General features: G+C 51.0%; 1 protein-coding gene across 8 annotated transcripts in view; it reads left to right on the top strand.

Annotated features, from left to right (window-relative positions):
• Nucleotides 1-27,914, top strand: part of DIS3L2 (DIS3 like 3'-5' exoribonuclease 2) — a 279,142-nt gene that overhangs the window by 247,557 nt on the left and 3,671 nt on the right. For 7 of the 8 annotated variants that reach the window (XM_045575690.1, XM_036420600.2, XM_036420601.2 and 4 more), the window contains 4 exons: nt 24,193-24,376; nt 25,066-25,152; nt 27,219-27,366; nt 27,702-27,832. In XM_045575690.1, coding sequence (XP_045431646.1) covers nt 24,193-24,376; nt 25,066-25,152; nt 27,219-27,366; nt 27,702-27,832 — 550 coding nt within the window. The remainder of the gene's footprint in view (nt 1-24,192; nt 24,377-25,065; nt 25,153-27,218; nt 27,367-27,701; nt 27,833-27,914) is intronic. The other variant, XM_036420607.2, reaches the window with a different exon arrangement.

Raw genomic sequence — 27,914 nt, forward strand, 5'->3', positions numbered from 1 at the left:
AAATAATGAGAGAGAAACATTGGTTGGCTGCCTCCTGCATTCCTCACACCAAGATTGAGCTAAAAACCCAGGCATGTGCCCTAACCAAGAATCAAACTGTGATCTCCTGGTGCATGGTGTGATGCTCAACCACTGAGCCACACCAGCTGGACTCCCTGGTACATTTCTGATGACCCTGGTGAAGGGGGTATCCTGCAGATCCTTCCACAGAACACAGGCCTCTCTCTCTGATGGGCTTCTGGGCACAGTAATATATCTATTCCAGTATAGCCCCTACCCTCAGCCTCTATTCCTACTCAGCTATTTGCCAGGACAGTTCATGCCTTTTCACTTTGCTCAGCCTTGGCTGTCAACTTTCTCCAGGCTCCTGGGCAGCAGTCTGCCCCATGCCTTAGGGTCTTTGCCAGAGTGCTAAATCCCACATCTCAAGAAATTACCCCCAAATCAATGAATTGTTGCTCACCTGGTCTTATTTCCTGCCCCCCTTATTAAAGCCCTCAATTAGCAACTAATTCTTCTCACTCTTGGTACAAAATCTTTTTCCTCCCTTGTCAAACCCAGCACATTCCCTGCTGGATTATCCTGGCATTCAACCCTCATTGTGGGCCAGGCAACCCAGAAAGGAGGTGGGAGGCTCCCGAGGAGAGGGGAGAGACCTCTGCTTGTGTCCAGGTACTGGGGGCATTGCCAGCCTTTTGAGGGAAGTGGGGGCTGTCATTTTGTAAGTTGCCAAAGAGACCCTCGGGCTCTCCCACTTAGCCTTTGACCACTTGCTAAGGACCCTCAAACTGTCACTGTCCCCTGCTGACCATCAGCGCACCTGAAAGTAACCAGCCAGCTCCCCAGTCCTGGGCCTTCTGGGCTTTCAGGAGCTTTAGTCGTCACACTGGGATTAAAGGCTCTTTCCCAGGTCTTCTCTGAGCAGTTGTGCCACTTCTCTTACTAAGGACTCTCCGTGTCCCACATACTGCTCAGAAGAGTGTCCCCTTTGCCCCCCAGGTAGTGAGTGAGCCAGTCTCCAAATTCCATCTTTCTGTCTGTTTTTCTCGGATCCACTCCAGGACCATTTGTGTTAGCTCAGGTCTTCCAGGGGCAGGTGCCAAGACAGGATTAGATGTGCACCAGATTTACTGAGGGAAGGCCTCTGAGGAACCGAAGGGCAGAGAAGAAAGCAGGGAGAGAGCTTTCAACTCTGATCCCTGGGGAGGAGCGGGGAAAAGGAGGATGGTAGGAAGAGTCTTAGGCTGCAGTCTGGTTTTCAGAAAGGTTCCCCAGGCTGATGGGAAGTCCTCAAACCAAAGTTACCTGTTAGAGGATTTTCACATCTTTCCGGCCTCCCCAGAGTGCTCTGTCACTGGCCAGGGACGTGTGGCCTCAATGCCAGTGCAGTGGTGGGTCACAGGGGCTGCAGCTGGGCTGTCAGGCAATTTATGCTCCCATGGCAGGAGCTCCAAGGAGCACCTTTTCATGGCCGTCAACTTGAGGAGGAGAGGGAGCGAAGCTCTTGTGTAAAGCCCTGAGTTTAATTTGTTTCCTTCTTCGCTTTGTTCTTGTCTCCTTCCTTCGCCTAAATAAGCAGAGAGGATCGGTCCCGGCAGCTCTGATAACTTCAGACCAAACCCAATACTTGTCAGTATTTGGAAATGACACTTAGTGTCTGCACTTTGGACCTGAGGCCAGTTCCTCAGGCTAAGCAGAGCCTCCAGACCTGAGAGCCTCCAGACCTCCCACTGAAACTACCAAATTAGAAGGAAGAATGCCTTTCTTGTCCTGGGGAAGCCCTTGCTTAGGCAAAAGAGGAGCTGGAAGTCAGGCGGAGGAGGGCTTTGGGGGAAATTGGAAGCAATGCAGCTGGAGAGAGGTGCCAGAGGTGACCTCATGGGAGTGAGCCTGCAGCTGCGATGTGCATGCTGGAGTTGGCTGGAATGTGAGTTCACTGTTTCCATCACAGCCTTTACTGCTGGGCATCATCATGTTAAGTTGTACTTTCAAGGTGGTGATTGGTGAAGGATGTACTTCACCTTCCCACCGCACAGAGAAATAGGTGGTAGCTTTGTTTCCTCCCATCACCTCACTCCATGCAGCAACGTTAATGATATTTTGGGTGACAAAATGCAGTGTTCATTTGACCTCAGTTTTTCCTACAGGAAGAGAAGGGGATATGAACACTCCCATCTTACAGAGAGGGCAGCCAGTTCCCTGAGAGGTGCCCTGCCCAAGGTCAAGCTGTAAACCGGAGATGGAGCCAGCAGGCTTCTCCCTGGGATATTGCCTCCACCACATGAAACGGAGCGAGCCTGGGACAGCTGAGCAGAGTGGTGCTGAACTGCTGTGGGCCCCACAGGGAGGGCAGCAAGGCCCGGGTCAGCATGGCTGCCTCCTGTGTTGCTTACATTACCTTGGGTTACAGTAACCCAGTCTCCCACAAATATAATGTGGCCAGGGCAGGGAGAAGCTCTTAATGAATTGTGTGCGTCAACACCCTTTCCTGCTGCTAGGAAATGGGGGAGGGATGTAGCCTAAAGTCACGTTTTAAAGCACTAAATTGCCTCAGCAAAGGATTCCCATCTGCAGGTCAGGGCGCTGAGCCCTTGGTGGCAATCACTAGCTCCTCAGCTCCTGCTGCTTTTTAAGGCTGGACACGTGGAAGCCACAGTGGGAGTTGGTGCTGGATAGAGGCCATACAGACACATCAGTGCACATGCAGAGACGCCCTCTTCCATGTCTCGGTGTGTGTTAATGTCCATTCCACTCTTTCCCTCCATAGTGCACACTGGGAAACATTTTTACAATAAACTCACTCTGTAAAACATCTTTTTAATTTATGACATGAAGACAGTACAAGAATCTTATGCATCTAGTTCAGAGGAGTATTAGAATGAACACACCCACTTAACTGTTACCCTAATCAAGAAATAGAACATTTCATCCCGGGACCGGTTTGGCTCAATGGATAGAGCGTTGGCTTGGGGACTGAAGGGTCCCGGGTTCGATTCCGGTCAAGGGCATGTACCTTGGTTGCGGGCATATCCCCGGTAGGGGGTGTGCAAGAGGCAGCTGATCGATGACTCTCTCATCGATGTTTCTAACTCTCTATCTCTCTCCCTTCCTCTCTGTATAAAATCAATAAAATATATTTTTAAAAAAAGAAAGAAATAGAACATTTCAGACTCCAGCAACTTCCTTTATGCCCTCTCTCTCATCCCAAAGGAATCCATCATCTTAAAACTCCAAACATGTAGATTAGTTTTGCAAGGCTTTGAGCTTTATGTAAATGGAATCATTCAGTATATTCTCTTTTGTGTCTGGCATTTTTCTTTCAGCAGCCATGGTATATGTCAGTCTTCATTTAGATCCTCTTTAATTTTTCTCAGTAATGCTTTATAATTTTCTATGTAGAGGTCTTCCTCATCTTTCCTTAGATTATTCCTAGGTATTTGATATTTGTGATACTATTTTAAATGGTATTTATAAATCTCCTCTTATCTTTATTGCTGATATATGGAAATATAGCTTATTTTTATTGACCCCATATCCAGTGACCTTGTTAAATTTATTTATTAAATTTAAATAATTTGTTTATAGCTTATTTTTTATTTTAAAGACTAGAGGCCAAGTGCACAAAAAGCATGGAGGGGGTTCCTCAGCCTGGCCTGTGCCCTCTCGCAGTCTGGGACTTCTCAGGGGATGTCCAACCGCTGTGGAGGCAGGAGAGGCTCCTGCCACCGCTGCTGTGCTCACCAGCCATGAGCCCAGCTTCTGGCTGAGCGGTGCTCCCCCTGAGGGAGCACACTGACCACCAGGGGGCAACTCCTGCATAGAGTGTCTTGCCCCATGGTGTTCAATGCATATCATAGCAACTGGTCCCTCTGAAGCCGGCTCTCCAACATCCCCTGAGGGGTTCCAGATGGCTAGAGGGCACAGGCCAGGTCGAGAGACTCCACGGTACATGATCAGGGCCAGGGAGGAATCATGGGAGAACTCTAGGGCGTGTCCAGCCCATTTCAGTCCCAATAGGCCAGACCCCAGCAGCAAGCTAACCTACTGGTTGGAGGGTCTGCCCCCTGGTGCTCAGTGCATATCATAGCTACTGGTCAACTGTCTGCCCCCTGGTGGTCAATGCATGTCATAGCAAGTGGTTGAACAGCCTTAGCATATCATTAGCATATTATACTTGATTGGTTGAACAGCTGACTGGATGAATAGACACTTAGCATATTAGGCTTTTAAATAGGATACCGAGTCATATCATCTGCAAGTAGTAACAGCTTTACTTTTTTTTTTTTTTCCAAATCTCACACTATGTTATTTCTTTTTCTTGCCTTATTGTACTGTGCAGTATTTAATGGAAGTGATGACATTAAGCATCCATGTCTTATTTCTGATCTCAATGAGAAGGGTTTTTACAGAGAGGATGGGAGGGGGATAGAGAGTTATTTATTCATTTTTTACAGAGAGGATGGGAGGGGGATAGAGAGTTATTTATTCATTTTTTACAGAGAGGATGGGAGGGGGATAGAGAGTTAGAAACATCGATGAGAGAGAAACATTGGTCAGCCTCCTGACACCCCGAACTGAGGATGTGCCCGCAACCGAGGTGCTTGCCCTTGACTGGAATCGAACCTGGGACCTTTCAGTCTGCAGGCTGATGCTCTATCCATTCAACCAAACTGGTTATGGCCATACACTTACTTTTAGATTATGAAAAATTACCCTGGAATTTTCTTTAGTATACACTTGATTTTACTTGTCACCAAGATGAGCTTTCAATTTGGGAATATTTTTCAGTTTGACATGTGGCAGTGATGGTTTGTACTCTAGGAGCTAGATTAATAGAATCGGTTTTATATTTGAGAGAAAACAAGCTGATATTTATCACAAGACTGTGGCTCTTTATTTTAACTTTGTGGAGAAGATTTTGCCTTTTCCATTTTACAAAAGGCTCTTGTGGCTGGTACAGGTGAGCAAGAATCCAAAAAACTGTGATGGACCCAAAGCCCAGACTGTTCTTACTATTCCCAATTCCCTGGAAGAATATTGAATGTCTAATCCCAAGGTCACCAAAGTATCACTTTTGTCTTAGATCTTTAAGAGAAAAGTTATTCAACTGCTTCATAGGTATATTTAATATCTTTTCCCTCCTCCACATCTCTTTAAATCAATCACTGTCATCTGTCCCATCCCACTTCCTCTGATTTCTGTTGCCATGGAAGCAAATTTGGGCTTCTGTTGAGTCTCCCAGGAAAGGAAACTTTCCTACCTCTTTGGAACCTTGAAGGTCTGCACCTGCAGCTCTCCTCAGCCACCTGGCTAAGCCACCCACCAGCCAGGCACAGGGCTTCCCTCATCTCTGCGGTCGTGTGTGCTCTTGCCTAATGCCAGAGGATGGAGGTGGCGACTGGGAGCTTTCCTCTCCATCAGGCTGCTTGGGTCATGGCACAGAACTGTGTGTTTTTAAGCTCTTTCTAGTCTCAGCTGTCCCAGTTTGAGGATTATGAATCCTGTGCAGTTACACTGACTTTTTCTCTGCTGAGATTTGGAGAGATGAAGGAAGAGTACAAGGAGAGTAGAGACCCAAACCAGCCCTGCGCTGGCAAGGTGAAGATATTCTTGTTATTCTCACAGCCCTCCCTTTGCAGCTCCAATAACTACCCAGGATGACCCAAGAGATTTCCCTGCAAGACAGAAAATTCTAGGACCCCAGGATCTCTCGAAACTAACACTTTAGAAAGTCTCAAAGACCTTATTAAAGAGAGTAAATGTTTTCTTGGTTGATTTAACACAGGGTTGTATTAAGCAAACAGCGTTTTTTCCTCCTTGAGTTAAATTTCTTTTGTACAAGTTGGCCTTTTTCTTTACTCATCCTTTTTACACTGACTGCAGTTCTCACCATTCTGGGGAGCCTCCTGGGGCAGCAAGCTAGTGTGACTTGGAGCCCTTCAGCTTGTTTTTTTTCCAGTTGCTTTATAGCGTGTGATGACATGCTTTGACCATAAGAGAGGATGGGTACAATTGGCATATTTGTTTTCTCTATACCTCTACCTGCCACATCTCTACCTTTTTCAGAATTTCCTGGCATGAGTCATGCCTCTTATTCCGCCTCTGTGTGTTTGTCCATCCACAGATTTGTATTCCAGGTGGGCGGAGGGAATGAAGTAAGAGCCTGCTCTTCAGCCCCTAAGGCCAGCTTTTTGAGCAGATGGCTAGATTGGGCAGCTTTTAAACCCAAGGAGGCCTGCCCCCTTTCAAGACTTTGAGGCGTTCTAGAAGAGGCTGGTGACATCCAGGCTACTCGCTGGTTGATAATCAGGCCCACAGTTCCTGGCAAGTGGACGTGTCCCTCCAGACCCTCTGTGCTGGTCTACTGCGCCAGACTCCAGGACATGTGCAGATACTTAGAGCAGCAAATCCCTCTGCGTAGACACCCTCTCTTGGGTACCTGGAAGTCCAGATCTCAGGCCTAGGCCACAGAGGCCTGAGAGCCTCTCAAGGAGGTTAGTTAGGAAACGGGCCACATGATTACGTGCTGGCTCTGAGCCTGAAGAAAGGTGCCCGTGGTTGTGACCTCCTGCAGCTGCCTGGCAGGTAACCAGACGTGCTTGGCTCTCTCAGCTTTTGGCTGTGCTCTCTGTGGGGAAGTGTTTCAGATCTGTCTTCACTGCCACTCCCCAGCTCTCTGGAGCATTGTGGCTTTTTCTTGGTTGGGCAGGAAGCCTCCAGAGCCTAAAGGAATTGCTGTGCTTGATGACAAAGGCCATCAATTGATATAAACCACTGAGAGGCTGCTTCATTTATTGAAGAGGAAGTGAACATGATTACTTTTTCTTCTTGGTGCACTTCTCCAGTGGTCAGCACCCAGATGATCTTACTGAGGGACTCAGCAGATGCCCAACTCATGGCCCTTGAGTCAGGTGGAAGCAGTGGCAGACTTACACAGCTATTCTGAAAATGTGAAAGTGTCCGGGGATGTTAAAGGACATGGTTCATTTCCTGCCACTGAAGACCCCACTGTCACCAGCATAGAACTGAAGGGCTGTGGGAGCACTCAGGACTGATGCCTGCAGAGGCAGGGGTGCCAGCTCACCCTTCCTCTCGGAATGCCAGCACCCTCACTCTTCTGCAGCTTCCTCATGTGCCCTTCTGGGTCTCTCCTCCTCCATGTCTCACACAGGGGCAGGCCAGTATGGTCATTAAATACCAGAATGTCTGAGTCTTCTGGAACCCTAGGGAGGGAATTGTTCAATAGAATCATGTTGTCACCTGATAAGGGATTATTTTAAGCACCAAAACTTTTAATTTAAACACCCACTGTTTGATAGTGTCAACTGGACATAATGTGGCCCTTCTAAGATTTAGGATTATTTGTAGTGTTTAGATTGTGATGTTAGTGTTTTCCTTGTGGTCTGCTAGGCTGTACACGCCCTTCGCCTCCATCTATACTGGATGCCTCACAGTACAGGTGTTTCCATTCGGCTTTACTGAGTCACCTCAGAAGAAGCCCCTCGCACTCTCCAGCCTGGTGTGAGTGTGTGGCTCCGTGGGGGTGTGAGATTAGTTAGGAAGCCAAGTGGAGGGTTAGAATTATTCATGAAGAAAAGAGGCTCTGAGTGACTTCCCCACGAGTCTCACTCGACGCCTGGCTCCCACACCTGTGTTGGCTGCTCAGAGTCTTTGTAGCTGGCTTTCCTGGTTCTCCCCATGTTTCAAATATTCAAGAGTATGTGGGACTGAGTTCCAGACAAGCAAGATGAGGCTATAATTTTTAAGTCATCTTTTAACTGAATTGTTTAGTATATTTTTCATGCTAGAAAGTTCCTTCTTAGTTCTACCAGCCCTCAGTTTAATGTAAATCTGTTCTTCTCAGTAATCTTCAGCATAGATCAAAGACCGGTTAGCTGGTTACCATCTTCTGTATCATAAATATTCTTAAAAAAAAATAAAAAACAAAAAAAACAAAAAAAAAACCCCAAAAAAACCCTATCAGGTTCTTCAGAGTTCTTTCTTGAAGCTGAAGGAATTCTTCACCCTCTTAGGCTTTTCCTACTGTCAGTGTTATCAGATGTCACTCTTATGTTGTTCGTGAACTTCAGATCCATAGCACTAGCCTGCATGCGGAGGCAAGCTCCTGCCTTTGGCCTTGTGGAAACGTTTTTGTGGGTCAGGTGTGAGCGTAAAACCACTTTGCTCAGATCATCTGAGGGATCCATTGCCCAAAGTGCTAAGAACACTTTGTGGGAGCTCAGGAAATAAATGCTCCAGGAAAGAGGCCACTTATGACTCTAAGAAAATTCTGATGGGAGGTCCATCTTCTAATTCCTGTGCCCAAGGGCAAGGGCGGTATTTCTGCCCCTGCCCAGCATGATGCCTGGGGCACTGTGGATGCACAACAAATCTGACTGACAAGCTCCGGGAGAAGGCTGTCTCTGCTCTTACCCCTCGTGTTCTATGTTCCTAACATTTTTCTGTTAATAACAGCAGACCCATATCACCTTAAATAATAATAATGAATATGTATGAAATACTTAGCAACATGCCAGATCCTGGATAAGAGTGTTATACATTTTCTCACTCCATCTTCATGGAAGAACCTTTAGGTTGGGTCTTTGAGGTAGGGGGGTGAACCTGCCTCCGTTACCAGGCAGCCAGTGGATGACTCCCCATTTTTCCCTCACTGTAGTAAGCAAGAACATAGGAGGTCGCTGCTGTGCTAAGCTCAGATATAAAGGGAAGCTGCTTGTCCCCAAAGGAGAACCCTGCCCACCTTGCTCATCCTTCCCATCCAGGCCAGGCCTCCCTGGAGACCTGAGGCCAGTGCTGGTCAGAGCCCCAATAAAGCTGGGCTGGAGCAAGGGAAATAGGAATCTTCAGGAAACATATTCAGAATTGCATTACATAACAAATGGGCCATTTCCCCCGGCCAACTTAGAAAGTGACCCCTAAGACATTCCTCAATGCCTGAGGAAGGGCCTTCAGGAGGCTGCCCACGGGCCTCATAGTCGGAGGACCAGTTGCTAGTGTTTCCAGCCCAGACCTAGACACCATTTCTTTGCTTTTCAGCAAATTTTTTTAGACACCTGCTAGTGCCACTACTGCCCAAGTGTATGCAACCAAAAGGGCCCTCCTCCCTGAGGCAGACAGCCACTCGGGGAAGACATGTGTAAAACAACACCCATGAGCACTAACAAGGGCCGTGGCAGAGGTGTGCAGAGGGTGCAGGAGCAGGCTCCCAGTGACATGCCCACTCCATGTAGGGAAGCCTCCATACTGGGAGCCTGGGCAGTCAATGTGGGAGGCCCAGTCCACCCAAGGGAGGCAAGTGGCAGTATGGGGGCAAGGGACAGAAACTAGGAGAAAAGAGGCTGGCCGGGCCCTGGTGAGCCAAAATTGAGAACTAGCTCATAAAGCTCTGCATTCTGTCTTACCAGGCATTTCTGGAGTGAGAGGGACCCACTAAGGATCATGAATGGGAGAAGAATGGTTCTCCCCACCCCATCTCTCCCAAAACTCCATGAGCATTCCCCAACAGAGTACATGGCCATCTCTCCCCAAAACTCCATGAGCATTCCCCAACAGAGTACATGGGTTGTCACTTCCATTTGCACACCTGTGTGCATGGCCACTTGTTTCTTGGAACTCTGTGCTGGGCCACTGGCCCAGCTTGCCTCAGTGCTCAGCAGGGTGGGTGTCATTGCTGCTGGCACGGCTACTGTGGCCATTCCTGGGCAGAGTGAGCAGAGGAGCAGCAGTGGTCTCTGGAGGTTGACTGTGGACACTGCTGAACTGCACACTGCCTGTAAGGATGTCCTGGCAAAACCAATGGCTAGGTTTTCCCGTTATTGCAAATAATAATTTGGCAGTAATTCCACCAACACCCAAATGTGGCATATAAGGAACTGGTCTTGAGTTTCATAAAGATTGACTGGTGTTAAGTGGACTGGCATAGACACCATTAACAAGGGAAAGTAGACACTCTCCCCTTGCAGTGGTTGTTGGGAGAGACAAGAGGTCTGATCGTGGGAGGATAGCTGCAGCCAGGGAACCACACAGGGCTCTGCAGGGCATCAAGCAGGGCTTCCACCCAGGTGGGGGCAGCCAGGCTGAGGCCAGAGAGCCTTGGGTGCAGTGCCTTTGCCAAGGAGAGCAGTGCGTAGGAGACCTGGATGGAACTGACTGGTCCTCCCAGCCATGAATGGCTACCCAGGCCTGACCTGAGCTGCCTTTGAAGAAGTCCGTTGTTCCAGGTGCCCAATTTTCTTGGAGTGTCTCTAAGTCATGGGTAAACAGGGGCCGCCTCTGCATCTTGTGCTTCGCTAAAGGATGAACTTGGAGCAACTGGTCAGGGAAATGGAACCATGGGGTCCAGTCAGGTATTGACACTGGCCTCACACTCTAACTTACCACCCAACTCAGCTGAATTTTTAAAATTTCTTTTCTGACTAAGGTGTTACATATGTGTCCTTATTCTACCATTATCCCCCTCTCCCCCACTCTCATGCCCTCACTCCCTATTGTCTGTGTCCATTGGTTAGGCTTATATACATGCCTACAAGTCCTTTGGTTGATCTCTCCTCCTTACCCCCACTCTCCCCTACCTTCCCTCTGAGGTTTGATGGTCTAATGTTTCTCTGTCTCTGGATCTATTTTTATTAATCAGTTTATGTTGTTTATTATATTCCATAAATGAGTAAGATCATGTGATATTTATCTTTCTCTGACTGACTTGTTTCACTTAGCATATGCTCTCCAGTTCCATCCATGGTGTTGCAAATAGTAAGAACTCCTTTTTAACCACAGCATAGTATTCCATTGTATAGATGTACCACAGTTTTTTAATCCACTTATCTGCTGAGGGACACTTAGGCTGTTTCCAAATCCTAGCTATGGTGAATTGTGCTGCTATGAACATAGGAGTGCATATATCCTTTCTAGTTGGTGTTTCTAGTTTCTTGGGATATATTCCTAGAAGTGATATTACTGAGTCAAATTAGAGTTCCATTTTTAGTTTCCTGAGGAAACTCCATACTGTTCTCCACAGTGGCTGCACCAGTCTGCATCCCCACCAGCAGTGCACAAGGGTCCCTTTTTCTCCGCATTCTGGCCAGCACTTGTCATTTGTTGATTTGTTGATGATAGCCATTCTAACAGGTGTGAGATGGTACCTCATTGTCATTTTGATTTGCATCTCTTGGATTATTAGTGACTTTGAGCATGTTTTCATATGTCTCTTGGCATTCCTTCTGTCTTCTTTCAAAAAGTATCTATTTAGCCGAAACCGGTTTGGCTCAGTGGATAGAGCGTCAGCCTGCGGACTAAAAGGTCCCGGTTTTGATTCCGGTCAAGGGCATGTACCTTGGTTGTGGGCACATCCCCAGGAGAGGTTGTGCAAAAGGCAGCTGATCAATGATTCTCTCATCAATGTTTCTAGCTCTCTATCTCTCTTCCTCTCTGTAAAAAATCAATTTAAAAAAAAAAAAAGTATCTATTTAGTTCCATAGCCCATTTTTTGATTGGGTTGTCTTCCTCCCCCCCCCCCCTTTTTTTTTATCTTCCTTTTGTTAAGTTATATGAGTTCCCTGTAAATGTTGGGGATTAGGCCCTTATCGGTGATAACATTGGCAAATATGTTCTCTCATGCAGTGAACTTTCTTACTGTTTTGTTGATTGTTTCTTTTTCAGCTCATTTAAAAAAAATATTTTTTATTGATTTCAGAGAGGAAGGGAGAGGGAGAGAGAGATAGAAACATCAATGATAAAAGGGAATCATTGATTGGCTGCTTCCTGCACACCCCCTACTTGGGATCAAGCCTGAAACCTGGGCATGTCCCCTTGACTGGAATCAAACCCAAGACCCTTCAGTCCACAGTCTGACAGTCTATCCACTGAGCCAAACCAACTAGGGCCACTTTGCTCATTTAAATCACTCTGAACCTAGTTCATAAAACTGTGGGTCAATATTTTAAAAGACATGTAATTAATGAAGAGCTGTGCCAGACTCAACACACTGCATCCCAGTGGGTGATAACGACAAGTGTTATTTCTATGGAAATAGTCCAGAAAGAGGTTTTTTAATAATCAATTGGGTTTCATATTTACAGTGAGGCGGGCAGCCCTTGGACAAGAGTATTCATTGTGACCAACAAATGCACTTCAGCACACCATCACCTCGTGTTGGGTCTAAGTGATAAGCAACTACAGCAAATAGGAATCTCACAAGAGCAGATTCAGCAAGTCCCACTAGACTTGCAGAAGCTGACTTAGTTTGTCTGCCAAGTTCACTTGCCCACCTTCCAGCAGGGATAAGTTGAAGGGAGCCTCAGGAACCGAACCACCACTTCTGGGAACTTCTCCTGGATGCTGCACTCCCACTCCCCCAAAAGGCCTTGTTTTCCCCTCAGCATTTTCTGTGGATCATCAAGAAGATCGTGTCTCTGAAGTGCTTATTTGTTCTGTAAATATTTCATCAGCAGCAGCTACACGTGCCCTTGGCCCTGGGATGCAGAGATGAGCGAGTCCTGCTCCCCAGAAAAGAAAACTGCTGATCTAGTTATTTGAGCCTTGAAAACTCAACAAGACAATGTGGAGAAGGTGGGCTAGGGCCTGGCAGGCAGAGAAAGCAGTGTAGACGCCCCAGGAGGAGTCCCAGAGAGTCAAGTGCCCATCAGCCAAAAGAAGGCCCAAAGGCAAGGTGTGAAGGTGCCCATTTCCTTGTGACTTGGTGGGGGAGCTGGGCTGAGGCCAGGAGCCAACCAGTAAGAGCCCTGTAGGGGCCAAGGGAGCTGGAGCCTTTATGCAAGAAGCCACGTCCCAGGTGCTGAGAACCTCCACAGGCCTTACTGCCCTGGCCATCCTACTCAGGTTGCACGCCCTCACCCCACCCCCCAGCCTCTGTAGGTCTCAATCACTAGGCTTAGAGAGACGCCCCTCTTTATTGCTAAGGAACCATTATTTAGCCAAAAAAACTCAGATTCCTGTTTTGCCCAGTCCAGAACACCCTTTTCTCCTGGACACATTATCCTTTCCTCCACTTGCACCAGGTAGGCCTGGACCTCAGCTACTCTGGCAGGCCCTTCCCACCTGTAGGTTGGTGGTGGAGAATAGGCTTTGGAGTAAAAAAGACCAGTCTCCAGATTACAGCCCTGCCACACTCTGTTTGTGTGACTTATACACTCACCGTACTTGGCCTCTCACCCACCCGTTGTCCCTCTGTGCAGATTAGGGCCTTCACACTAATCATGTCTCTGAAGTGCTTATTCTGTAAATATTTCATCAGCACCTACATGTGCCCTTGGCCCTGGGATGTAGAGATGAGCGATTCCTGCTCCTGTGCAAGGCTTCTGTGCAGGTTCAATGAGATGCCTGAGACCAGCAGTTGCTTTTTTCTGTAGCTGTTAATGGCCCTGTGCCTGGGGTGGTGGGCCCTGCTCATGGGAGTTGCACCCAGCGGCAGTGGGGCCAAGAGCATCCAGAAAGGTGAGCAAAGCATGCTCCAACTTGCAAAACCAAAGCAGCTTTGGTTCCCAGAACATGTGTCTGATCTTCCCTTATCTGTGTGTATATACAAACAACTGTGTATTCCAGCACACCCTTGTCTTTTCGAAGAACTTCATGCCCAAAGCCTAACTTTAAAATCAAAATTGATTCCTGCCAATGTCAGTGGTGACTTTGCTGGCCCCATGGAACTTGTCCTAGGCTACAGAGGCAGCCCTATTGTTGGGCTGGGGTATGAAAGAGACCCCTAGCCTGGGAGTCTAAGCAGAGCAGCAAAGCTTTGGGGGCTCTGCGGTGGTTCCCCGAGGTGGCTGGGCCTCTGTGCATCGTGGCCACACCTCCTCTGGTCAGCGGTTCCGATTCCAGTTGGATAGCAGCTAGAAGTGGAGAAAGGCATGTGTGTCAACACCGGGGCAGAGCCAGCAAGCCCTAATTGCCCAGCTCTGCAAGGCTGCGAAACTGCCACCTGGTTCTGCTTAGGGGGAGTTTTCTGCCATGAGCAAGCCCGGCACTGCCGCGTTCAGGCCTGCCGTGTGCCTCCCTGAGCAGAGTGCTGAACCTCGGGAAGGGAGCGAGGCTTCTCTTTACGCTGACAAAGGGCTTTCTGCCTGTCAACCGGCTCCCCAGCAAGCCCCCATCCCCTGCCTACCGCAGCCACTGGGCCTCCCTTTGGCAGGGCCCAAGGGCCCGTGTTCCGGAGGCCTAGCCTCTGGAGACTTCCTTTTGAGCTAGAAAAACAAGCAGCTGAACCCATGCCTTGCTGTAGCTGGGCCCCGCCTGCCGAACCTATAGGAAGGCCTGGAGTGGGTTCAGCCGCACAGAAGAGGAAACCTGGCTCCAGCCTCACCCACAGGGCCTGTTATGTCTGGCTCCAGAGGCCTTCTCCTCTGGGGTTTTCCATGCCTGTGAACTAGGCCCCATTCATTTCCCTGTGGTTTCATGGGAATGTCCAAAACGCTCAGCAGGTTGCAGCGAGCCCAGGAGGAGAGGGGTCAGCAAGAGGCCCGAGCTCTGACGTGTGGGCGGCCCTGGGGCTGCAGCACCCTCCACTCAGTAGCTTGAAATGGGGTGCCCAGTCGGCTGTGGGTGGGCGCCCATCAGTCAGTCTGCTAAATTTCCTCTGGTGGGCTCCCCACCCACCCTGGCCCACTCTGCTTGCAACTCCCTCTCTCCGGCCTCCGCTTTCCAGCTCCCAGGCCACCAGCTCCACCCTCTCTTCACTCAGGAGAGAACTGCAGCAGAGCTTCAGTTTCCCAGCCCAGCACTCTCACTCCGGTGCTCCTTGGCCACTGCTTCCCATCAGACCCCGGCACCTGGCCCTTCCAGTTTTCCGCCGCACTACACTCAATTTAGGGCTGCAGGAGAGCAGCAGATCCCCCGTGAGGGTGGCCGCTGCCTCCAGCCCTGCGGGCCGCTCAGTCATGGAGAAGGGGCATTGCTCAGGTATAAAGCTCTTGTGAGAGGCACAGCTGCCTTCAGGGCTGGCCGCTGCTGAGTCTAGGAGCTCCCAGGCCCACTGTGAAGATGTAACAACATGGGGAAGATCTACTCTTCAGAAGAAATGAATTTGAGACTGGCTAGAAGCCATTTGTATCAGATGTCCCAGTTAGCAATTTTCACCAAGAGCTAATTGAACAGTCTCTGTGAGTGGCCTGATTCCATTTGCTTGAGACTCCCACGGAGCTGTGACAAGTGCCCTGGTGGCTGAGGGCAAAAGAAGCTCTTCTAGCCTCTCACTTGGTTTTGGTCTTTGAAAAATTGATGCATTTTCAGGTTTGGGCAACAGCCATGCCACTGCCCTGGCTGCCTGGCTCCTGGTTGTTTCCAAAGCCACTTTCTGAGTGTTCTGAGTGTGGAAGGGGTGGGGCGAGTTTCTCATCTGGTTTAGCTGGTAAAATGGATCTGGAAACATAACATCCTCGGAGGCTCTGCCTCTCTTGCCAGGCAGTGTGGAGAGGGTAAGTGCAGAGGAGCAGCGAGCCCAAGTTTGAAGGCCCTTAACCAGCAGGCAGGGGAAGCTCAGCCTGCCTGCCAACACCACCCGGGGTGGGGAGAGTCCTGCTGCCGGCAGGCACCAGCTTCCTCTGCTCTCTAGATGGGCCAAGGGCTAAGGAGGGGACAGTAGCCTGCGGGGCTGTGGTCAGCTGAGCACTGACCTCAATCTGGGCCATGCCTCCGATGCCACAGTACAGGGGCCAGTGCCCCCCACCTGCGTCTGCCCGGATAGGCTGCCCCTCCTTGGACAGCCCTTTCCTCCTCCAATGCTGGCGGGTCACATACTCAACCTCAGGTCTTTCTCACAGTAGCTCCTTTGCCTCTGAAAGCACGTTCAGATCTTCTAAATATTTAAAACAGCAATCAGAAAAACATAAAATAGAAAATACTTTAACTCTAGTTTCTTTCACCAATAAATGTATTGAGAGTTATCCACCTTTAACAGTCTCCCTCACTCTTCTGTCTCTGATTTTCTGAGTCAACTTCCCTACCCCACCGCCAGTGAGACCCCAAGCTTCTACTTGCCAAATCCAGTGGCCTCTCCAGCCTCTTCCTCTTTACCACATAGCCAGCACTGTGGGCAAACTGCCCAGCTCCACCTTATGCCCTCCTCTCATGCCACTTTCCTTCTCCGCCACCTCATCACCCTTCATGCCCCCTCCTGTCTTACCCCTCTGTGCTCATGACAAGGTAACAGTTGTGTCCACTCTGAGAGCCTCACCTTGTATGTATCTCTAGACTGGCACAACTTGCCCTTTCTTGCTGCCTCTGGCCTCTTGCCAGTCCTCAGACTCTTCAGCTTCCATTCTAATGGCATATGGCCTCTGGTCCCCATGTCCCACCATTGCTGGTTCTTCTCCTTCATGTCCATCCCTCATCCTGCCACTCCTCAGGCCCCTCAGTGAAGTCCCAGCCCCACACTGCCCCCACTGCACAGCCCTTTTCCTTGATGCCTTACTCACCAAACATGCTTTTCTTTTTTTTCTTTTCTTTTTTTTTGCCTTCACACCTTTACACCTTCATCCCTTTGTGTAAAGTATTTCCTTCCTCTTGCCGTCTCTTGGAGTTGATCTTGCATTTCTAGACATATCTCCTCACAGGGTTAGGCTTCAGGAGGGCAGGCCAAGGCTCTGTGGTGGCAGCAGGGCCACAAAGTCACACAGCCCTGTTCATGAATCTCAGCTGCTCTCAGAGAGAAGTGGGATGTGGGGCCATCTCCTTTTTTTGTATCTACAGAGAGAGGGATTGAACATGCCTCCCAGGCCGCAGGAAGGTTTCATGGGCTGCGCTCACATGTGGTGCTTACTGGGTGTCTCGTCCGTCTCTCGATGGCCCAACCCACCCACAACAGCAGCTCAGAAAGATTTGAGGATGAATAAGAGTACAAACAGGAACAAATGAATGGTCTAGGTGGGAGGTGTAGCACTCCGGCTTGTCATAAGTGCACATGGTCTAGGGGAGGGAAAGAACAGGAGCAGGCTGTGCTCTCTGGCCTGGTTTGGGGATGATCTCAGTCAGACTCTTAGGCAGAGCTTTAAATTAATGACAACCTCTGGCAGCAATGTAAGGAGTCAGAAGTAAACATGTGAAGATTGTATGCCCAAAGAGAAAGGAGCATGATGGCAGGGACCTAACCTTCACCTCCTGAACGTGCCCCATCCTGTGAATTCTTCATTCTCCGCAGGTTTATTGAGTGGCTACACTGTGCCAGGCCTTGTACAGGGCCCAGGGGAGGCAGCACTGGAGTGAGGGTGAAGGGGTGGGGGAGATACAGCCCATGGTCAGTGATGTGAGTTAAGTGCCGAGATGGGATATAAATGGATGCCCAGGGAGCACATAGAGTGGGCACCTCATGCTGCCTCTCCAGAGGAAGGGACATCTAAGACAAAGAGATGGGAGAAGAGTAGTCTAGGATTCTAGGCTAAGAGAAGAGCAGAACAAAAGGACAGAAGAAACGGCCCAGAATTCAGAATGGTTGAAGTGGGAGGCAGGGGGAAGAAGGAGGAGAGAGGAGGGAGAAGAGGTGATCTGGCACATGGCACAAAGCTTTGTAAACTTTATTTTAGGAGGAGGTGGAACTAATTGGAGGGCAGTGGCAGCTCCTGAAGGGCTTCAGGCAAGAGAGGAAAGTGATCAGATTTGCCCTCAAGAAAGAATACACGCTTTGGGTGTGAAAAAGGAAACAAAGCAGGCAGAACTAGAAGTAGGGAGGTCAGCCCTGGCGGGTGTGGCTCAGTAGATAGTGTGTTTGGGTTTGGAACGGGTCAAGGACACGTATCTCAGTTGTAGGCTTCATCCCTGACCCTGGTTGTGGTTCATGCAAGAGGTAATCAATGAGTCTCGCTCATCATTGATGTTTCTATCTATATCTCTCTCCCTCTCCCTTCCTTGCTGAAATCAATAAAAATACTTTTTTTTTTAAAGAAAAAGAAAAAAATAATAGGCCAGTTGGTAAGAGATGGAAGCCTGGACTTGGGGTGACATTGTGGTGAGAGCACAGCAGAGGCCTCTGGGCATCTTGCCATGGGCAGCCAAATCCTGGGATTGGGGCCACCGGGGTCAGTTACATCCACAGCATAAAATAATGTACTAATTAAGGCTAGGCACTTATATATTGCACCCCCATTTTTCAGGTAAATAAACTGAGATTCAGAGAGGTTAAGAAACTTAATTGAAATCACACAATTATTGAGCAGCAGAGCTGGGATTGAAGGCAAGCTGCCGAGCTGTGACCACTAGCCTTCCCGCCTCTCCAGGTGGCTTGGCCTGAGCAAGGAAGGAAGTAGTGTCAGGAGAGGTCAAGAGCAGGAGTCTCACCATAGGACACCCCCAACCAGAGGGCCTTCTGCGACCACAGACACAAAACAGAGCCACTGCCTTCCAGATGAGCAGAGGGACACTCAGTCTAGTTCCTTGACAGTCAAGGATAGACAACCTTCTTCTGAAAGGTAGCGTTTTAGCCCAGTTCTCATTTACTAGTAGCCACTGCCTGATCCCTGCCAGATGGAGCGGCCTTTCCCAAACATTGCCCTTTAAGATGCGACCAAACAGGTTCAGTCATCACTGAGCAGCAAATGCTGCACCCAATAGCTCCTCCTCACAAAGTCACAATTCACATTAGCGTCCTAAAGGCGAAGTGGTGTCCCATAATATTGTCAAATAGAATAACCTCTAGCATTTGATACGTGTTTATTCTTTAATCCTCACTTGTTCTTATTGGTTTTAGAGAGAGAGAGGAAAGGAGAGACAGAGAGAGATCAATGTGAGAGAGAAACATTGATCGGTTGCCTCCCGTACATGCACTGACCAGGCATGTGCCCTGACTGGTAATCGAACTGGCAACCTTTTGGTACATGGGACAAGGCCCAACGAACTGAACTACCTGGCCAGGCTATACTTTATTCTTTAAGTGACAGTAACACCTTTTGGGAAACACCATTCTAGAACAGAGTCATCTTTGCTGCGGGAAGAGTGTGTGTACTTGTGTGTAGGTTGCTTTCAGTCTTACCTGCCATCTGCCATAGCAGGTGAGGGACTCTGATATTTCTGGGCTTGGTCAGCTCCTCCCTGGAATGAATAGCCTCTCACCTGTCCTCTGGAGGCCCAGAGCCCAGGTAGGTGGGATGCTGCAAGTGTTTGCCTGGCCCGCAGTTGACCATGCAGTTGTCTATCACAGCAGAGCCCGCCCCAGACCTCCAGAGTGGTAGACCCCCAGGAGCACTTGCTCCAGATGCTCAGCAGATGCCAGGCCTGAGACTAAGGCCTCATCTCTGAGGGCTTGGCTTGCTGTTCTGGAAGGTGATGCTGGCTGGCGGCCATTCCTGAGCCCCTATTTAGAGCAGTTGTCAGGCAGTTGCTGAGTTCCAGCTTACCCGCCCCCTTCCCCCAGCAGGACTGAGTGATCTCATGCCTGTGCCATGAGTGGTGGGATGGGAGGGGGAGGGCTCCATCTCCATTGGGGTTCCCAGACCCCAGTGTGTGCAGTTCACTCTCAGAGGTGTGTCCTAACCACCCAGAACAGCTCGGGACGTCATCTAAGGCCTGGCTGTGGGCCTGTGAATACAGCACTGCCGTCCCCAAAAGAGGAAAAAGAAGGGGTGTTGCTGATGGGGTCAGCTGTCAGAGCTCCTCTTGTGATAACCCTGCTGTCCCCTTTCCCTGACTTCAGCCCCAGAGCTGGCTTTGATGAAGGAAAAACACTAAATGGGAGCCCAGAGACCCTGGACCTTGGGCAGCTTATAAACAGATGCCCTTTCCTACTCAGAAGTTCCTGGGTTCTAAGATGCTTCTGCCACGTCCCAGGTCCTGTGGGAGGGAGATGTTGGGGGCCCCCTGCCGGTCCTTCTAGGGAACTGACCCGTGGGGGACCTGTGACACTCGCCCTGGCCAGCCCAGTTCTCCCTCCTGTGGTGCCTGCCAAGTTTTGACGGTGAATCCTGAATTCTGGAATCTGGTTGCTGGCGCTTGGCTTTTCCTTGGCCTTTCTGTTTCTGCAGTCCTTGGGGACCTAGTTCTGTCTGTGCTGCACCTCTCCCAGCCATCCCCGGGCTTGATCACCAGGGCTCTCCAGGCCTCACTCCTGCTTTCTCATGCTCACTTGTTGGCAGGTTCTCCTTCTCCTCCCCCTCCCACCTGCTGGTATAAGAAGAATTGTAAGGACAGGTTGTGGGGAAATGGTCCGTGCAGCTGTGCTAAAACACTAATGAGCCATGGTGGCACTAAGGGAACTGGGCTTAATACTGCACAGCCTCCCAGTTTGGTGACATTGATATTTTTCTGGGATGAATGTTTGATGTCAGTGAAATAATTTGAGGGGATTCCACAGGCTTCCCTCCTAACTCCTGTCACTCTGTTGCAAGGGAGGGGCCGAGACACTCAGAGAGAATCGGAGCCCCCCAAAGGCACCAACGCCCTGTCCAAGGTTGGCCTCTAAATCCAAAGCTTTACCTAATTTTGCTCTCAAGGTCAATAAGAGCACACTTGTTTTTCTCTCACCAGCCTCTGGTCTACCTAGAGGGGGTCCAGAGAGGACAAGGAGTGGGGTCACTGGAGAACAGCTTGACTGGGGTCTGTGTCAGTCTGTGGCTTTGGACACTGGCCCTCTCCTCCCCCTCCTTCCTCTCCTATTCTCCTTACCTGAAGACCTTGAGAAGCAAGGCAGGGCCCTAGCTGTTTGCTCAGTGGATAGAGCATCATCCTGCAGACTGATGTCCAGGGTTAGATTCTTGTCAAAAGCACATGCCCGGCTCAGTCCCCAGTAGGGGGTGTGCAGGAGGCAGCCAATTGATGATTCTCTCTCACCTTTTATGTTTCTATCTCTCTCCCTCTCCCTTTCTGAAATCAATAAAAATATTTTTTAAAGAGAATAAGAAGAGAACTAAGGCAAGAACTGGGAACAGGAGCTTGGCTCTGCCTGGGGAGGCTGCCCAAACATTCAGTTCCTTGGATCCAGGAGGGGAGAGCCCAGTGAGGGGACAGGCTGAAGGCACCCCATCTCAGCTTTGCTACAATACTTTGCCCTACAGCCCTGTTGTGGGGACATGCTGCCCCCTGCTGGCCATAATGGCAAAATGCAACCCAGAGTCTTCACCCTAGATTGCTGGTAGACTGGAGACAGGGGATTCCAAAACCACAACTATTCTCTGACTGCATGGGAAGACAAGCCTAGACCTGCCTAGCACACAGCAATGTTCGTTGAGTGAACAAACGAGTGAATGAATATATATGTATCTGAAGAATTTAGGAGGTGATGGCCTGCAGTGTCTGACCAAGAGAAGACAATAAATCAGACATTTATTGAGCAGGAATTGAGACTCCTCTTGGGTTGACAAAATCCCAATAAGAAAACCAAATATGAAGCATTAGGTGACGCTAGACTGTGACACAAGTGACGGAGAGCAGCCTGGACCTTTAGGGAAGGTATGACAAGGGTGAGGAAGGGGGACAGATGGCAGGGATGAAAATCACAGAGACACCCAGGCTGGTCACTTGGCATGGAGGGCAGGGAGAGAGGAAAGCACTCCCTGTGTCTTGAGACACAGGATTGGCCCTAAAATATGTATTATTCCAGTGTGAAGAAGTGCTGTTTATTATTATTCCTTTTCTACATTTGAGAAAAAGGAGGGTCAGAAAGGGACCGTGACTTGTTCAGGGTCCTCCAGCAAGAGCATGTGAGCCCTGGCAGGGTAGCTCAGTTGGTTAGCACATAGTCCTAATATGCCAAGGTTGTGGGTTCAATCCCTGGTCAGGGCACATACAAGAATTACCAATGAATGCATAAATAAGTGAAACAACAAATTGATGTCTCTTTCAAAAAAAAAAAAAAAAAAAAGCACGTGGAACCAGGTAAAGATTTCATCTGAGGAGATTATTTTTGGTGCTTGGGTTTCAGGTGCTTGAACTCAAGGGTTTTTCCACAGGGAGTAATGTGCTCCAGGACAGATGCGGGGGGGGGGGGGGGGGGGGGGAAGGGGGATTAAGAGGCCACTTTAAAGGCTGTTAGGGCATCTCAGTGGTAATGAAGAAACTCCCATTCCCTGCACTGGCTTCCTGTATGGCACATGGGCTAGCAGAGGTCCAAGCCTGTGTCCTATACCCAAGTTGTAATCCTGCCCCATAGTGCGCCGGCCCAAAGCAGTCCCTGTAGAGGAGGGGCTAGGGGTGTAGGACTTATAGAGAGGGCTTCTGGGAGAGACAGATGTGCTGTTGGGACAGCTTGGTAAACCTGAGCCAAACTTCTGCTGAAGCATGTTCATTCTGGGGTGGGAGGGGCATCACACACTCAGGCTCCCCCTCCGCCTGGCCCACTCCTGTCATTGGCTACTTTCCTCCCTTCCTCCATTCCTTCCTTCCTTCCTTCCCTCCTCCCTCCCTCTTTTCTTCCCTCCCTCCTCTCTTCCTCCCTCCCTCTCTCCCTCCCCCACTCCCTCTCTTTCTCTCTCCCTCTCCCCTCCCTCTCTCCCTTTCCTCCCTCCCTCCATCCATCCATCCCTCCCTTTCTCCTTCCCTCTCTCCTTCCCTCCCTCCCTCCTTCACCCCCCCTCTCTCCCCCTCCTCTCCTTTCTTCCTTTCCTTTCCAAAGGATACTTTTCCCATTAATTTTTAGAGAGAATGGAAGGGAAGCAGGGGAGAGAGAGAGAAACATTGATGTTAAAGAGACACGCTGATTGGTTGTCTCATGCACCCCTACCAGGGCCAGGGATCGAACTTGCAACCAAGGTGTGAAGTATGTGCCCTTGACTGAGAATGGAGCCTGCAAACCTTCGGGGTTCCACTGGCTAGCATTCTAACCACTGAGCAAACCGGCCAGGGATCTTTTTTTTTAATTTTTATTTTGAGAGTGTATTTGTGAAAGCTGGGGACAGTGAAACAAGAAGAGCTTAGGATAAAAGAAGCAACAGAAGAAAACTTAGATGGGCTGCTTTGGCTTTCTAGGAATGTTGTAGGAAAGAGAGGAGCCAAGGTGGGGGCTGCTATCAGCTCACTGGAAAGTCAGAGAAATGGGGGCCTTGGGGATAGGTTCAGGGGGTGTTCAGTGACCGATGGATGCGCTGCCGCAGCGCATTGCTTCCTTGGTTGCAAATCTCATGGGGACCCTTACAATTTAGGAGAGGCATGCCTGAGAGGGAAGAAAGGCAGGGCATGCTCCAGGAAAGACAGCACACCTGGCTGCTTTTCTTTCCAAGAGCTTGGTCGGGTGACAAGGCTAACTAACCCAGCAGCACTTCCCCAGAAAGGGGAAGTTCTAGCTGGGCTGCCAGCTACTACCCGGCCTGCCGGAGCTTCCTCCCTCAGCTCTCTGTCTTGGTGGGAGAAGCACAGGCTGACATGCAACTTGGAGTTCAGATTAAAGGCAGGGCAGAGTCTTCCGTTCTGGGCAAGACTTTCCCCACTCAGGGCACCCTGGCCACCATGGCACCAGAACATGCCTGAGCCCCCTTCTCAGAGGCTCAGCTCTTGTGTACCATCCGTATGATGCGTGGGAGCCCAGGTGGGGGAACAACATGTAGGCTGCCTCAGATTAGGGGTGGGGCTGCTGACCTCAGGCCTCTGTGATCCAGCTTCTCACTTCACCTGACTCTTCAGTTCTGGCACACTTCCTCCTCCTCCATCAGTCCTCTTTCTCGCCCTGGGCCCTTGCTGAGCCTTATCTTTTCGTACTTATTGTTGATCCTGATTATACTAAAGTGAAGCAGAACTAGAGTGTTAACTCCTAAGAGGTTGACTGGGGTTTAAACACCCCAACAGCACCTTTGCCTTGTCCCAGGATGTTTGAGGTCACTCTTACTGTCTTGAGGACTCTCCCGTTCATCCTCAGAAATCCTCATTTCCCCAAGGAGAGAGGGAGTCCTCTGGATTCTTGGGGAACATTGTTTTCTTACAGAGATCTTCTCTGAGTGCCTTCTGTGAGTCAGACAGGTTGCCAAGTCCCGGGGTGAAGCAGAGAATGGGACAGACCCCATGCCTGCTCTCCAGAAGCCCCGTCTAGTAGGGCAGACAGTGCCCAAGCTGACACTGCAAAAGAGAAGAGTCTTGTGGACTGATTAGTGCAATGAGGGGTGTGATAGAGAAAGCATCTTGAGGAACAAAGTAGATTGGATGGGGGTAGGGGGGCATCTCTAGGCTGAGCCTGAGGGTGCAAGAGGGCCAGCTAGCAGAGAGCCTGGGATAGAAAGAATGGCCTGGCCCCTGACGGCTCCTCCCCTGCAGGCTCGTGGAGGAGTTCATGCTCTTGGCCAATATGGCAGTGGCCCACAAAATCTACCGCGCCTACCCCGAGAGGGCGCTGCTGCGCCGGCACCCCCCACCCCAGACCAAGATGCTCAATGACCTGGAGGAATTCTGTGACCAGATGGGGCTGTCCATGGACTTCACCTCCTCTGGGGCCCTCAATGTGAGTGCTGGGGGCTGGGAAGTTGGGGGAGGCAGAGAGAGGCCCTGTTTGGAGGGAAGACGGTGTTGTGGGCGCAGCAGCCTCTGTATTCCACCAGGGTTTGTTCCTCTTCAGCCAGGACTTCCCCTGCAAGGCTCTGGCCCCGGGCTGTGCTTCCCACCAGGACTGGGCAAGGGAAGTCACTTGAGGTTCAGCCCATGGGAGGGGTCCTGTAGCCAGGCATGGACTTGGCTTGGCCCAGAGGCCTTCAGTGGGGGTTGGGTCACTGGAAGCCATAACATGCCTTTTATAGTAAGTGGTGTCAGGTGTTCTGCCTCGAGCCAAGCCTCCAGGAGTTCAGGACTCCAGTGCCCAGATCTGATCCCACTGAAGGGAGACTATTTCCACCTGTGCCCACGCCTCGGGCGGGTGCAGAGGTATCTTGGGTCAGACAGCTGGAAGCAGACTGTCCAAGCCAGCCAACTGCCAGTGATAGGAATGACCTTGGAGCAGTTGCCTGTGAAGCAAGCCCAGCGTGGGACACAGGCGGGGGCTGCTAGCCCCTGTGCCCCACTCATGGCCGTCTGAGCAGGGTTGGGCCCCTCAACTGATCCTCCCTCCCTGAAGCTGCTCTCAGATGCTCTGCAGGTAACAGGGGTCCCAGACCCTCTCCCAAAGCCTGACTGCGTATCACATGGGTTTGCTTCTAGAAAAGTATAACCGAAATATTTGGAGATGACAAGTACTCACTGGCCCGGAAGGAGGTGCTCACCAGCATGTGCTCCCGGCCCATGCAGGTAAGGAGGGGCCTGTCCCCCATCCTCCCCTTCTCCCAGAAGCATCCATGACTTCTGCACATGCAGAGGACTTGAGCGGAAGGGTGGTGAAGATGTCCCCTGGGACAGGTGGGTCCAGAGCTGAGCCTGATCTGCCTCCAGCCCAGTCTTGCCTGCTTCATCTGCTAAAGGACAGCTTGACTGGACCTGCTTGAGGACCCAGTTTGAGCCCTGCTGACCCTTTGTGAGGCCTCTGGGGCTCTGTTCCCTGGCACAGGACAGGGAGTCACCATAGGGCCGGCACCGAGCCTTCAGTGCCAATGCTCAGAGACCAGACCAGGGTGGGGAAGGGAATAGGGATGGTCAGCACTCATGACCAGATGGGGACCCTGGAGCGGGGAGAGAGTTTCCCAAAGCATCCTGTACAGAGGAGTGGTCCTCAGCCCCCACTGCAACTTGTGGACACCAGGGAGAGAAGTCTCCCTCTCACCAGCCAGGAGAAGAGAGGTCAGACTGTGGGCCTGTGTCTGCAGGCAGGATGATAGGCTGGCAGCCTCTCAGTCCTCTAAGGCTGAGCTTCAACCCCTGCAAGCCCGAGCATCTTGGGAAGAAGCCAGCCCAGTGGACTGTCAGGCCAGCAGGAGCTGTGGATGCTGATGGGGCTATCTCTGGGCTGAAGCCCTTGGGGGGGGGGCGCCAGTAACAAACCATTTTTCAGGGGCTTGGTCACTCAGCACTATTCATTCTTTTCACAAGAACCAGATCGCCCCATCTGGCCACAGGTGACTTATTTTCTGGCATCTTATAACTCTGCCAAGGACAGAGCTGTCGGAGCCTGTTTAGGTCTAGCTGCCCTTACCCTGCTCCACACTAAGCACCTGAAAGCCCACATGGGGGTGGGGGGGGCAATGTACCTATGACCACTGGACTCAACACTACTCTGCTTCTAATTGCCCATAGGCCATAGAACTGCCCCCCTGGCTGTGCCATCCAGGACCAGTGAGGCCCCCATTCCCTGACCCAAGAGCCATCCACATCCAAAGTCAAACCAGCCCTGGAGCTCCATGAAAAGGAGCTCTTTCCTGAGTCTGAAAAAGACTGGCCTTTCCTGCCAGTGACCTCAGAGGCCTTCCTCTGCCTTGGGATCTGATGGCAGGGAGTGACCAGACAGTCTAGAGTCCCTTTCTCCCAACCCTAAAAACTGTGGTGGGGTGGGGGACCAGGCAGGGGAGCAGCAGTGAGCATGAAAGTCCTGAGTGAACTGCTGAAACAGGACACGAGGGCTGTCCCAAGGAGGGCTGGTCACTGTGGGAAAGCGACAGCCCCCACTTATCCCACCCTGCCAAGAGACCCTTTGCCAGCCAGGAAGGGAGCCACGCCTTCTGTCCTCTTCACCCAGCTCATCTAGGGAACTGGGCCACCTCTGAGAACAAACTGGCTCAGAGTGGAGGCAGCTCCCACCTCCCCCTGTGACTTGCCCCAGACATAACCCAGGACCCAGCAGGAGCTGGAAAAGAAGCCAAATTGGGGAGCTGAGCAGGTCACCACCAGCTGTGCCCTGGGTTCCAGGGCCTCGTACACAGGAACCGGGGCCAGCTGACCATTTGGCTGAGTAAGCGCACGGAAGGGTGTGAGGGTGAGAGAGCGTGGCAAGCAGCCCGTGAGGGGAGCAAGTGAACACACAGGGTGTGACTTTGGCTCCAATGAGGAACCTGCTCATTGGCTCCCAGGCAGCAGCACATCCTTGTTTCCCAGCCCTGAGAGCTCGGGAAGCAGGGCCAGCAGCTTCAGGCCTGTGGCCAGGGCTCCCAGGAGCACAGGACTCTTCCAGCCTGGGGCTGTTTGCAGAGCCCCAGAGCAATGCCTGCCCCTTCCTGTACCTCAGTCAGATCCCTGCCCTGAGGGCCTTTTGAACTCAGACCTGGGTCTTGGCCCCAGGACAGATTATCTGGGACAAGAAGGACTGACGCTGGTGAACTCTTGCCTCCCTTGGCTGCACAAGGTGGAGTGTTGGGGGCAAGGGGTATGGAGCCCCTGCCCCAGCCCTGCCCAGCTTAGCCAAGTTCTAAGACCGCCCATCCCCCTAGATGGCGCTGTACTTCTGCTCAGGGATGCTGCAGGACCAGGAGCAGTTCCGGCACTATGCCCTCAACGTGCCACTCTACACACACTTCACCTCGCCCATCCGCCGCTTTGCAGACGTCATGGTGCACCGTCTCCTGGCCGCTACACTCGGTAAGAGACGCAGCCCAGGAATGCAGGCCTGTGGCCAGCTACTGGCCGCCCACCCCCCAAAGTGGGTGCCCAGAGGCTCACTGCTATGGCTGTGGAAGCTCCAGCAGCACGGACTCTGGACCTGAAACTCTCCCTTCTTCCTTGTGTCCCTATAGGGGAAGCCACCTTGGGGGAGGGGAGGGGAGTATTAGAAACCCAAACAAAGGCTGCCCCATCGTTTTCAGTCTCTGGAGCTGGCCCCTAGGGTACCACTCCACCCATCACCCAGCCATACCCATGCACAGAGTACCGCACCCCTCTCCCCGATAGCACGCCCCCAACCACCCTCTCTCCAGGCTACAGGGCGGTGCCAGATGTGGAACCCAGTGTCCTGCAGAAGCAGGCCGACCACTGCAATGACCGCCGCATGGCAGCCAAGCGCGTGCATGAGCTCAGCACCAGCCTCTTTTTTGCCATCCTGGTCAAGGTGAGGCCACTTTCCTGACACCCCTTCCCCTTCTGTCTGCCCCTCCTCCCCTCCTGGCAGCTGCTCACAAAGGCCCTGGCGG

Source organism: Pipistrellus kuhlii, unplaced genomic scaffold (assembly GCF_014108245.1).
Source record: "Pipistrellus kuhlii isolate mPipKuh1 unplaced genomic scaffold, mPipKuh1.p scaffold_m20_p_7, whole genome shotgun sequence".
NCBI lineage: Eukaryota > Metazoa > Chordata > Mammalia > Chiroptera > Vespertilionidae > Pipistrellus > Pipistrellus kuhlii.